This window comes from Cheilinus undulatus, linkage group 9, assembly GCF_018320785.1.
Source record: "Cheilinus undulatus linkage group 9, ASM1832078v1, whole genome shotgun sequence".
In the NCBI taxonomy this organism is placed as follows: domain Eukaryota; kingdom Metazoa; phylum Chordata; class Actinopteri; order Labriformes; family Labridae; genus Cheilinus; species Cheilinus undulatus.
In genome coordinates this window covers 15,549,604-15,562,424 of record NC_054873.1, presented here as the reverse complement: position 1 = coordinate 15,562,424, position 12,821 = coordinate 15,549,604, and the positions used below count along the sequence as shown (strand labels likewise).

The 12,821-nt window shown below is 38.5% G+C and overlaps 1 protein-coding gene across 2 annotated transcripts in view; it reads right to left on the bottom strand.

Annotated features, from left to right (window-relative positions):
• The window catches only part of kcnq1.2 (potassium voltage-gated channel, KQT-like subfamily, member 1.2), a 291,548-nt gene that overhangs the window by 230,870 nt on the left and 47,857 nt on the right, over positions 1-12,821 (bottom strand). Inside the window, exons 10-14 of one of the 2 annotated variants that reach the window (XM_041796564.1) lie at positions 12,705-12,800; positions 10,908-11,042; positions 6,258-6,420; positions 2,003-2,029; positions 607-660 (exon numbers count right to left, since the gene is read on the bottom strand). In XM_041796564.1, the coding sequence (XP_041652498.1) occupies positions 607-660; positions 2,003-2,029; positions 6,258-6,420; positions 10,908-11,042; positions 12,705-12,800 (475 nt within the window). The remainder of the gene's footprint in view (positions 1-606; positions 661-2,002; positions 2,030-6,257; positions 6,421-10,907; positions 11,043-12,704; positions 12,801-12,821) is intronic. The other variant, XM_041796565.1, reaches the window with a different exon arrangement.

Below are 12,821 nucleotides of genomic sequence, written 5' to 3'. Positions count from 1 at the left end.
CAATCTTTATTCCTTGTTCTTATGTCACATCTGTGGGGAAAAAAAAATCAGACTCTAGGCACTGAACTGTCTCTATAATGAAGCCAGAAGCCCCAAAATCAATCAGTTAATCTGCCCTGCTTGAATTTGTTTGTTCACTTGTTCGGCAGATGAAAAAAACATTTTGCAGATAATAGTACTGGCAAGAAAATGACAAAAAAAACTTAAAAAATGTAAAGCAGGTTTTCTTTCTGGTTTAAACTTAGCTTTAATGCACTGGCTCCCTATACGTTTTATTTATTTTTTATTTTGTTTTTTTTATTTTGCATTTTAAGGGGCTGTATAACAAAACAGTGCATAAAAAAGAGAAAAAAATAGAAAAAGATAAAACAACAAAAAATGAATCTTAAAATTGGAAACAACAACAGCAAAAAACAAACAAAATTGACAGAAATTTCAGAATGATTTTAAGATTTTACTCTTTTATATCTTAATAATTCTTAATGCTTATTTAATGTTTACATTTTTTAAACCCCTGTTTTTTTAAGTGTTATGCAAATAAATGTATTACTATCCAATAGTGAGTAAGGAGAACATAAAAGCAGATGCAAAGAAAAAGAAAAATACCTGGAGATCCAGGGCAGCTTAGTGTGAAAGATGACCAAGAATGCTGAGGAGGGCCTGACACCATGAGGAGACAGAAAGAAAGAAAGAAAGAAAGAAAGAAAGAAAGAAAGAAAGAAAGAAAGAAAGAAAGAAAGAAAGAAAGAAAAAGTTTTATCACTGGATTAAATGGTGAATTTAGAAAACATTATACTCCAAGAACTGACTTTAGTCCTGATAAACTTGGGTTTACATGTATTTTTGGCCATTTATATACAAGGAAACAGGTTTCAGTGCTGGAGTTGGAGGGTTTGGCTCTCTGGCTGTTATTTGGGCTAAAAACAACAGCGAAGAATAACGTGTAGTTGGCTCTTGACCGGCACTCAGGCTGTCAGCGTCTGATTTTGACAAGTCTCTCCTCCAAAGCAGCAGTCCTCCATTGTGATAAAGAATGGAGGCAAATCTATGTCCAGGAACAGAATGACCATTTCAATTCAAGCTAAACCCATTCAACCTCAATGAGTTTGTTTGACTTTGTCCGATCCGGAAGGAAGCAGATACTGGGATTGAGAGAGAGAGATGGAGAGAAAGAAAGAAATAGAGGGGAGGAATTAGTGCTAAGAAGAGCCACCATAAGCCTCAAGAGTTACCAGCTACACAAACAACTTTTTTAAGATGTCGTTTATCTAGCTCATCAGAGCAAATGTGATTTGGTTGGGAGAGAATAAGTTCAGAGAAAAAAAGGAAAAATGAAACAGAGGCGGAAAGGGAAAGAGAGAGTGAGATGGTGAGGGAGTGAGGGGGCTCCATTGAGAGATTCTCACAGACAGAGAGGTGGGTGAGGCCAGACAGATAAGTGGAGCGATAAGCCGGACACCGACTAAATCAAACAATGACCAGTTTATTTCTGACCACTGGAGCTCCACAATAGCTGCTTATCACCTCCACATCCCCCCTCCTCCCTCTCTTTAGTATCCCCAGTCGAGGTCCCCACAGTACCCTGGGCTCTTTTCCATTCATACCCAGTCCAGCCCAGTTCCTCACCCGCAGTGTTGGCAGGGCACCCAGTGAAGAAAAGAGGCCGGGTCAGCTCAGGACCAGTGTCTGACTCTGGTTTGGTCTGGTTGGGGACAAAGGCCCAGCCAGCCAGCGAGTCTAATTAAAAAGTGTCGGAGCCATATTAAAAAGGGAGGCTAGTTAATGATTAACGCAGAGGAGATTTTAATAGGAGTAAGAGAAGTCCTTAACAGAAGAAAAAATGCTCCTGGTCTCACAGTGAATCTTTGAAAATTATGGCGTACAAACGTAAGGGAGAAATCATGAAACCAACTAAAACATTTGTTGGTTTTAAGTCAGTAAAAAATGTCATAATACGGTCTGTAGGATCCCATTTAGTCAGTTTAGAGCTAGAAGGACTCACCTGTTTGTCTGAACATCCCGACAATTCCTGCAAAAAAGGATGAGATACAATTAGAGCCAGCTACAACAATTTCTTCAAACTCTTGCAATCAAATTTCTGCTTTTCATTACAAATCAATCCATCCTCCCTCACTGACACTTTGATTGGGATCTGGGTCCCAAATTTATGGGCAAATGAGCATGCATATTCCTAAAAAGAAGTCATTGTTTGTTAAATTTTAAATAACTGACCAATGGTATTTAAAGCACTTGTAATCATTAAAAACAGTGGTTTTTATTTAATGGTAAATTTAAAGAATATTTTTGATGTGGCAGCAGCTCAGCCTGTTGGGACTCTGTTAGCAAACTGCAGGGGGACCCAGTGCCGGAAGGCCTGGAATCAGATCTAGTAGCTGAAAATGTCCCAGCTCAATTTCCAATCCATGCCAAGTTCCCATTAAGCAAAGGATTGTAGCAGCTTAGGGTGTTTTTGTGTGCAGACTCTAAACACAGAAGGGCTGAGGTGGTGTTTGTGACCGTTCGATTCATGAGCTTCACCTTCACCTTTGACCTTCAAAATCTAATAACTTCATCATGGAGCTGGACTGGACATTTGTGCAAAGTTTGAAGAATTTTCCCAAAAGGATTATCAAGATATTGTGTCCACAAGCAAGGGATGAACACAAGGCCCACTGATATGAAACCCTGACCTCCTAAATTTGATCAGTCCTTTCTTAAGTTAGACTATACATTTGTGCAGAGTGTGAGGAAAACTCATCAAAGCATTCTTGGGAAATCACAATCATGGGATAATGCCCAGTGACCTTGACCTTTTGATCTATGATCCCCAAAATCTAATAATATCAGCATTGATTCATAGCAGACATCAGTGTGAAATTTGAAAAAGATCCTTCTAAGGGTTCTTGAAATGTTAAATTCAAAAGAAGGGCCCAGATGCTGAGAAAGACAGAAGGACAACCTGAAAACATAACACCTCCAGCCTGCACAAAGGCATAAACTATTAATGTCGCTGTCTGGGGGATGAATAATGTATGTATGTGAAAATGTGTAAGGTACCTCAAGATAACTATCACCTGAACCACCTGTGCCTCCTAACAAGCTCAGATCCTTGTTTAGCTGTGTTACCCAAAAACTTAATGCTCTGGGTCAGTTTTACAAAAGCATTGATTTGTTCCTGCAATATACTACCGGAGCTCTGATTTCAGTGAATTCAGGGGGTATTCAGACCACCTCCACTTTTTTAGTTATTCTTATGTTGCTGCCTGATCCTACAGTCAAGAAAATATTCTCATCAAACTACACTCAGTACCCCATAATGACAAAGTGAAAACAGAAGTTTTGATTTTTTTGCAAATTTATCAGAAATGGAGCTCAGCGTTCAAGCAGGAAGACAGTTTCTGCTCATTCTTAAGAGACAACTCATTTACATCTCTCCCTTTTCCATTCTTTCCCTCTTCTTGCTCTGATGATCAGCTGATTATGGGAGTTCACTCTCCTAAGTACTCAGCTAATCAGATTCTGCCACAGTCTCGTTTGACCAATCATCACGCACCTGTCAGATTTAAAATCTGCTATTCTCTCTTTCACAGTAAGCCAGTTTTTCTGCGCTGATGCTGCAACCCTCCTCCACCACAGCCACCTCCATTCAGTTAATCAGCGTCTAGTCCAGATCCTCACAGGTCTCCTGCTCATCCTGTATGGCTCAGTCTCCTCCTTCATGCCACTTCATTAGTTCCTGGACAGCTTCTCAGAAGTCTGCTCCTCCTCATCTGATCCTGCATCTCTCAACACCAACACCAGTGTCTAGACTCTATAGGGTTTTATCCTACTCCTGCCGTTTGCTTCACTACCCCTTCAAATACATGAAATCATCACAGTGGAGTCTAATCGCCAAGGACTTTGCACAATTCTTTCATTCAATTTGTGAAATAAATTATTGTTAAACTCGTATTAAGCCTCTCCTGATTGAAATTGAAATAAACTCATGCACTTGGTGTGAAAAATGTTTTTTTCAGTTGTTGCATCAGGCTATAATAGCAGCAGCTAAGAAAAAAAAGTTAAAGGGGTCTGAATACTTCCTGAGTTCACTGTATTTGTTTGCAATTTCTAACTCCAAATATAAACTTCTTAAGAGAAAAAGCATCTTAAATTTGTGGCTCTCAAACTCCCACAAACAGGTAAACTTTTCTATATAGGCCTGACTTTTTAAAAGGCATACAAAATCCAGTGCATGCAGTGCTTGCATAAGCTAAGTAATTGAAAAATGCATGTTGCATGAGTAACAGCAGGACCACTGATCACTGTAATGTCACTGTAACAGCTCTTTGTTTTAAATCCAAGAAAAAAAACTAAAAAAAAAAAAAAAAAAGAAAAAAAAGAAAACATGAGCCCTGAGCTAGATATTAGCTTAAATTAAAGCTGCCTGTTTTATGACTTATTTGCAGGCAGACATCATAAAGTCCCAAGCTGTTTCATCGCTCTACAGTTGGCCTCTTTGTAGGGTTTTATGTCATTTAAACTTTGGCCAATCTCCTTTTCTTTGCAAATATACACGTGTATCAATTCATTCATAGGTTATTAACATTAGAATAAAAGCTCTAAAACTGACAGCCTTCCTGTTGTTTGCATGTATGCTTATATGAAAATATAATGGATAGAACACACTTTTAACTGCTTTGACCTTCAACTGATTGCTTTTTCCACATGCACATATGTGCAGCTTCATTATCTGTGATCCAACCAATTAGGCAGGAAACTAAACAAGTTTTCCGCTCATAAGTGGTCGCTCTTCTGATGCTCTGCCTTTATGTCTCTCCAGCTCTCTTTATGATGGCACGCCTTGACAGGAAAAACTCATAAAGTACATCTATTAACCTGCAGTCTGGGTCAATTCATTCTAAGGGGATGGCTTTTAACACAGGATGTGAAACCACGGTCTCCTCTAACCAAACAGCCATTGATCATCACTTTACATAGACCTGTATTTAAAAGAAACAAGGCTTTCACTCCCACGGATGAGATTGGAACAATTTAAAGTGTAATAAATATATGTAGAATGATCATTTCATTCAGGCTTTTTCTCTCTGAGGACAAAGAGAAAACACGACTCAGCTTTGGCGTGACTGAAGCAGTATTGGTCACCTGCAAAATGGCATAACAAGAGATTCCCACTTGTAACCTTGACAAGCCAACTATTTTAAGTTTTTTTTCCCCACTCAAGCCCACTTTGAGTGTCTGTGGCCAGCTCAGGAGACAAGAGAAGCAGTAAAGAGCTTGTAACCATGACCTCTAATCACCACTGAGACTGTAATGGCTTCCATCTGTCCCTCAGAAGACACCTGGCAGCCATCTTTGGTCTAAGAGGATCAGGATAGGGCTCCTGTTTACTGTGTGAAAATGAAAAATCAGGAGACGTTTCCAATAATGAGAAATAACCTCTTTAGACTGAATAAGCTCAAAGAGTCAAAATGATTGAGTGTTAACAGATCCAAAGGAGACAGAAAAATCTGTTTTAGTTTGAAGGTTTTGCTAATAATGATAGCCTCTTACTAACGCTATCTTGAATAATGTCTATTTTAGACATTCAAGATAAAATTTATTGTGATTAAAACACAAGCTGTTGGCTGATATGAGAGGAAAAATCATTTTTAGAATCATCAGTAAAGATTGCTTTAGCACACTTTTCCTAAATAATGAATTTCCAAGGCCTTCATAGCAGCATTACATCATTTCACAGCCCTCATCGTGGATTATTTCATCCCAAAAAAGTTTAATGAGGTTCAGGGAGAAGTTTTTTTCATTACTGCACTAGCTCACTTGGTCATGTCCTCAGTGTAACATTAGATTCCTCGCCAGCTGGTCTATAAATGTAACGAAACTGCATGAGATAACCTGGAGGCAACAATCAGTGCACTTCAGAAGCACCCTCACAGAGCGTGGCTTTCTGTCCTGTCAGGTTTTGAAACAATTTGGATGTCAAAGGCGTTCAAAATGAGGTCAGCAGTAATGTGTAGTAATAAAATAAAGCAAAAGGGTTTCATGAGGATGTTGGCTTCTGGACTTGTCTGGGACTGAGCTAATAGAAAAAAGGTGATTTAAAGGGGTACGGAGATTTTCTTTGAAAAACTCAAACAGGAGTGAGAGGACTGAAAAATGAGGAAGTTAAAGGAATAATTGTAATAACTGTACTTACTATTAATGTCAAATTATTTGTTCATATTGACAATATAAAAGCGGGGCACTTTCCAGAACATTACCTTCAACTTGCCCACCAGGTTGTTCCATAAAGAACGGGACATCTTTCTTCTCCTCAGAGTCTTCAATGTGATCGTAGGTGATCTGAGGGATGGATACGGTCTGCTCTGAGGCCATGATAGAGCCGTTACCTCTGGACTTCAACCTCCTCTTGGTCCCTTTTTTCTGATGCACAGAAGGAACAATGACCCATTTAACAAATTTGGAGCACATCACTTTAATGACAAGAACATTCAGCAAAATTAAAATCAAGTCATTCTGATAAAAAATATAAAGTGAGTGAGCGATTTCAATGGTTAGATTTCAACATTGGATTATTATTTTTAACATACAGGACTTTTTCCAAAGTATTGGGTATTTTTCAAGCATCTGAAGCCAGTGTGTGCATATTACTCTAACAGTATGAGGGCTTTTTTTTTTGGTCAAGCCGTAAATCTCAGGTAGGCTACTGCATTTTGGTTTAATTTGATTCATAATGCCAAAGTGCTTTGAGATTTGATTGGCTCCTAAAGGGCTCCTTAGGTCTACTTGTCTGCCTGTGTCTCAGTCACAGTGACTGGTGCAGGCGGGTGTGACATAGTAATGCCTTCTCCTTTATGGCATGTTTCTTTACATCTTCATCCATGGACATTTTTTTTCCCCCACTCACCTCAGTCAATGAGCAGACATACTGCTCATTGTTATCCATGATATTAGTGTGGTTATCTCTAACAGTTTTCATTATAGATAAACTATGAACGGTATGACAACAACGGGGAAATTTGATCACAGTTGTCATTAATAACGGTAACCGTTTTATCTCTAGTCCACGCACATTTAAGCCTTTCAAAATAAAAAAATTCTTGTCTTTTTCTTGTGAATACACAGCTTCTTAAATTTGAGAAATCTGAGTTATTTTCCTGAGAATCAACAAATCCTCTTTATATTTTTTTTTCAAGAGAGTCCTTATAAATGTATTTTTTGGTAAAAATGGGCAACAAAACAATGTTGGCTCAAACATATGCAGTATTGAAAGTTTTCAAGCATTTTATTTCTTACCCAGAAAGCCTCTGTGTTATGGTCACTATTTTACAATGCAGGCTTTGGCTACCAGTTTCGTGCTCTTTCATTGTAAAATACTGAAAACACAGGCTTTCTGGGTTAAAAAAAAAAACACTTCAAAAATTTTGGATGGTGCATACATTTGAGCCAACATTGTTTTGTGGCCCATTTTTATCAGAAACTGTACCCATCTGTTACACTGTAGAGCCTAGCTTCCTGGCCAGTACAACCAGTGAGTCCTTCTGAAAGGAGCAATCTCCCTGAAATCAACAGAGACGAACGCCACTACTACTGCTACTTACCTCATACCACTCAACTTCAAAAATACTGAAATATCCCGTTAACATTCTCTGAACAGCAAGTGAGCCTGAGCACCAAAAACCTCCAGCAAAACCGAAATATTAAAACTTACATATTTCTTGTAGTTTACATAACTGTTATACATCATTAGCTTATTTAATAGCTCTTAACACGGCATGTGACATCAGTGGTAAAGTGAGATCATGGTTATGTGCTGAGTGAGTCAGAGCGTTTCTAAAGAACTAAATGTTGCCTACAGTCCAACCCTCAGACCCGCTGACCCACACCAACGTCATCAACGTGACCTTTAGAGAAACTCAATTATTTGGACTTGGTGGACCAGACTTTGGCATTGACTCTTGGCTGGTAGATCAATCCAAATACCCGAGGTCTGAGTGACTCATTAGTAGTGGGTGAGAGAAGAGGGTGGTGGAGAGTCAAAGGGCTGAAAGGGAAAAAAGACCAGGAAGAAACTGTAATAGACACTGGGTTAAATACGAAGAGCAGGAGGAGAGAAAAAAGTAGGAATATGAATGAGAGGAAGCAGAGGAGTCAAAGAGGAGACAGGAAGAGCAGAGAAGATAAAGAAAAAGTGAAGTAAAGTCAGAAGAAACAGAAGAGGGGAGAGCGAGTCAGAGGAGAAAGTCACATGCCGAAACAGAAAGGAGCGGAAGCAGCCATCGTTCTCTCAAATACATGTGGGTTCAATGCTACACAAAGATTTTTTTGTTGTTGTGCTACAAGACAAAGGTTTACTCCCATGAGAAAGGCGGCAGTGACATCATCTCAACTGACTGAGTCTTTGTCTGCTGGAGACAAAGGCCTCGAGTCATCCTGGTGGAGTCCGGCCTTTGGCTGGAGGGGGGGTGCATGTGTGTGTTTTGTGTGCGTTGTGCGCCCTTCCTCGTGTGTGTATGTTTGTGGGAACTTAGCTTGGCCTTTTATGCTGTATGGCCTGGGCGCAACATAGCTAATATTGTTGTGAAAGGTGAACTTCAGAAGGGGACAATACGGCGTGGGCCAGACGTATGCAAATCAGCCCAGCAGTACCACAGGCTTCTTCTGACAACGCTCTTTTGTGGATGTCACCTCAACTTCAAAGGATTCTTTTCTTTAAGGATATACCTTCACATGAGGAACAACACGTATTTACATCACCTTTAAAAACGAGTAACCAACAACAAGGGTAATAATAGGTGAAAAGGCTGGATGGTGTTTTTGTCTGGGTTGGTTTTCACCTTTATTGTAAAGATCAAAGTAAAGACAATAAAAAAGAAGAGTAAAAGAGGAGACTAAAGCCATGATGTCAAAAGTTGATTTTTTGTGTTAGGGGCAAAGCCCCATAAAGGGGAGAGCTTTCTGGGGCCCAGACAAACTGAGGTCAGGAAAATCATAGTCCATTGTAAAGTTAGCGAGATAACCATATTTTATTTTTTACCAGGATAATAACCAGTCTAATCAAAGAAAAAATATACTGTGTATTTTCAAAATGTATTTATGTTCTTGTATAAAGCCTTCTTCAAAATGTAAACCCCCTTTATCTAAAAGAGAATTAAAATTGATTTAAAGTTGCAAAAAGGGGTAACCTTGCAAAGCAGATGAATGCACTCATTTCCGTGTTTCTCATTGGTGAATCCATCTTGCAAAGGTCCCGCCTGAACGGTTTGGGCCCGGTTGGTAAGTGACAGGACCAATCAGCGCCAAGGGGCAGTACTTTAGGGCTGAGTTGTGACGTAAGCAAGCAGCAACAGTATCCCGGTGCAATTATGGTGGAAAACATTAGTGTGGATGCTGCTAAAGTGCTAGTTTTATCAGAACTTGACGACATTTCTTGGTTCAAAGAAGAACAAAGAACAGCATTGAGTTATTCTTTTCAAAAACCACAAAAGTCGTGTACTGACATGTCTATAGCCGCCATGGTTCGCATTATGTAGTTCTCTATGGAGTTTAGTCCTCGGTTGCGGCTACATCACATGTTTTGTTGCTCTGATTGGCCAGTAAAGATGTGACAGACAGAACATTCAGCCAGTCACCCTCTGAGTTTTTTTTTCAAAGGCTCTGCCCTTTCCCAAACACCGTCTATGAGTGGTTTTCCAGATGGATGTGTGAAACAAATCCATCTGGTGTGCCAGGTTAAAAAAAGGGGTTAACAGAAGCAAAAAAAGGCAAAAAATGGGTTTAAAGTGACAAAAATGGGCAGAAAAGGTGGGGAAATTGGATTAAAAAGTTGCCAAAATGGCTCAACAGAGGCAAAGAGAGGCAGGACGTGGCAAATATGGGTTTAAAGTGGTCGAGTGGGCAGAAAAGTTGGTGAAATTAGAGAAACGTGCCAAAATTGGATCAAATTAGGCAAAATAGATTTAAAATGGCAAACTTAGGCAAAAAAGTGGAAATAAATGGGTTCAAAGGAACCAAAATTGGCTGAAAATGTGTTAAAATAGGATTAAAAAGGGGCAAAATTGTGTCAGAAACAAGAATAAGCAAAAAGTTGCAAACATGGGTTTAAAGTCATATAATGGGCAGCAAAGTTGATGAAATGGGATTAAAAAGTTGCAAAATTGGGTCAAAGTGGCAAAAATATGTTAACAGAGTCCAAACATAGATGGAAAGTAACAAAAATTGGCAGAAAAGGCAGGGAAATTGGGTTAAAAAATGGCAAAACTGGTCAACTAAGACAAAAATGGGTTCCCATAAAAAGGAAGCCAAAAATGGAAACAACAAGTTTAAAGTCATATAATGGGCAGAAAAGGTGGATAAAATAGATTAAAAATTGGCCAGATGGGTTAAATGGCGCAAAACGGGTATAAGAAATAGCTAATTGCACTTAAAATTGCATAAATGGGTGTACAAAGTGACCAAAAGAAAGAGATTAATAGTGGTTAAAATTGGTTAACGGGTGACAATAGGTGCATAGTGTCAAAAATGGGCAAAATTGGTAAAAACTGGCAGAAATAAAGCAGTAAAGGCGATGAAATATGATTAAGAAGTGGCAAAAATGGTGGTGGTGAAATAGGATTGAATGTGTTTAAAGTGGCAAAAAGGGTTAACAGAGGCAAAAATAGGCAGAAAGTGGCAAAAAATTACAGAAAAAGTCCACAGAAATGTATAGAAAAGTGGTACCAAGACAAGCGCTAATTGTACTGATCCAACATACACACAATGATACTGTCATTAAATACACCTGTGGAGGGTCCATTCTCTGGGTTTGTCAGGGGCCCAGTAAAACCTCTGGGCAGGCCTGGTTAGGGGTACAGAGGGGTTCCAACACATGAATCTCTACAAAAATCAAGTAGAAATAAGTAGATCATTACCGATAAATTCAGTTTCCTGACATAGGGGCTGGATTCAGGTTCCACTTGTGTGACGGCCTCTGGAGTGAGAACATACATCTTCCAAGTCGCAGCGCAGCCATTTGGTTTCTCTGCTGCATAGCACCTCCAAAGTGTCTTATGAAGACAGGAAAATAATCATGTTAATTCCAATTTTACTGCTCTAAACAGCATTTGAAGAGAAGCCGATCAACTTTGATGATGATTCAATGTTGTAGCAATAATGGCAGACTTATGTTTACTGCTATAATAAGTACTGGTGTTTTTAGTTTGAGTTAGTTTGATTTTTAATTTTATCTCCATATAATATCTGCCATTTTCTGAGACATTCTTTAATACAAAGAGAAATAATCCAAGTTGTTTTTTGCCATAATAACCACTTGAGTTCTTCATGTTCTAATGCTTACTTGTTATTTATTGATTCTTACCATCATCATCATATCTTAAGGCTGTCAGTCACACGTCAAGCACCATAAAATATAGAGTGAGATGATGGCGTTTTCGCACAAAAATAACCTTTTCTCAAAAATATTAGGAGCAGTATTATGTTAATTTCTAGCAGATCCAAAGCTTTCTTTGTGTCACAAGAGTCTTAACTGTCTGTGTTTGTTATGGGTGATTGTACAACCCCAGTTCCAAAAAACTTGGTACACTTTGTAAAATGTATATAAAAACAGGATGCAATGTGAATCCATAAACCCATACTTATTCAACATTTAACTTAAACAGCATATCAAATGTTAAAACTGAGACATTTTACCATATCATGAGAATATTAGCTCATTTTAAATGTGAGGGCAGCAACACATCTCAAAAAAGGGGCAACAAAAGGCTGGAAAAGTAAGTTGTACTAATGAAAATTATGATGTTAAACATGAGATTCATCATTTACAACCTTTGCAGGCCATTAAAATTATAAATGATGAATCTCACGTTCTAGAGTATAAACTGCGACCCTCTGGAAAGAGGCTCAGAGTTCTTGCTGTAGACCAAACAGGATTAAAATTAATCATTTCTTTGTCTATAAAACAATTTAATAGCAGCTAGGGCACTGGACTAGACTTTCTTTCGCATTTCTGCACAGGTACTCTGAGAATATAATGGCATTTATATTCTACGTCATTTAAGGGTAATAATCAATTTACACTCAAGAGTTTTTCATTTGTACTCTGTATGTTGTTGATTGTTGTCTATGGCTGCTGCACAAATGAAGAGCCCAAGACAAATTTCTCACTCTGTGGGACCAGTGTTAATTTTGGCAGCTATTTTTTTTTTAGTCTTAGTTTTAGTCTTTAAATAAAATGCATTTTAGTTTCAGTCACATTTTAGTAATTTCTTTCTTTTTTTTCTATTATTAATAATTTTGTTTAATGCTCAGGGTTTAAAATTGATAACAACTTACATCACTTTGAGTCATTAACATATGGGTTGCAAGAGGGAGGGAGAAAAAGGAGATGGTTGAATACATTACAACTGAGAACATCTCACAGGAGAGAATACAGGGAGTATTCGCTATGTCCTCCCAGGCTGATAGAGAAGAAAATAAAATAATTAAAAAATACTAATAATTTAAAAAATAATAATAATTGATGATAATCATTTGTGCTTTCAGCAATTTCATCAATTTCAATAAGTCTACCACAGCACAGAATATTGGGTTAAAGTTCAGACTGTAGCTCCTTTCTCTATTCTTTCCCTGGTAGCTACACTATCCACTGTCCAATCAGAATAAAGACTGAAAGCCCAGAAGTAAATATAAAACAAGAGTTTAAAGTGTACCTGGATGAGGCAGGCCGCAGCAGGGATCTGTCTGTTGAAATGCTTCTGTCTCTGCTTCTGCTGGACTTTCAGGGCAAAACCTGAACCCAGGATACCCTGGGAGAAGGGAGGACATTT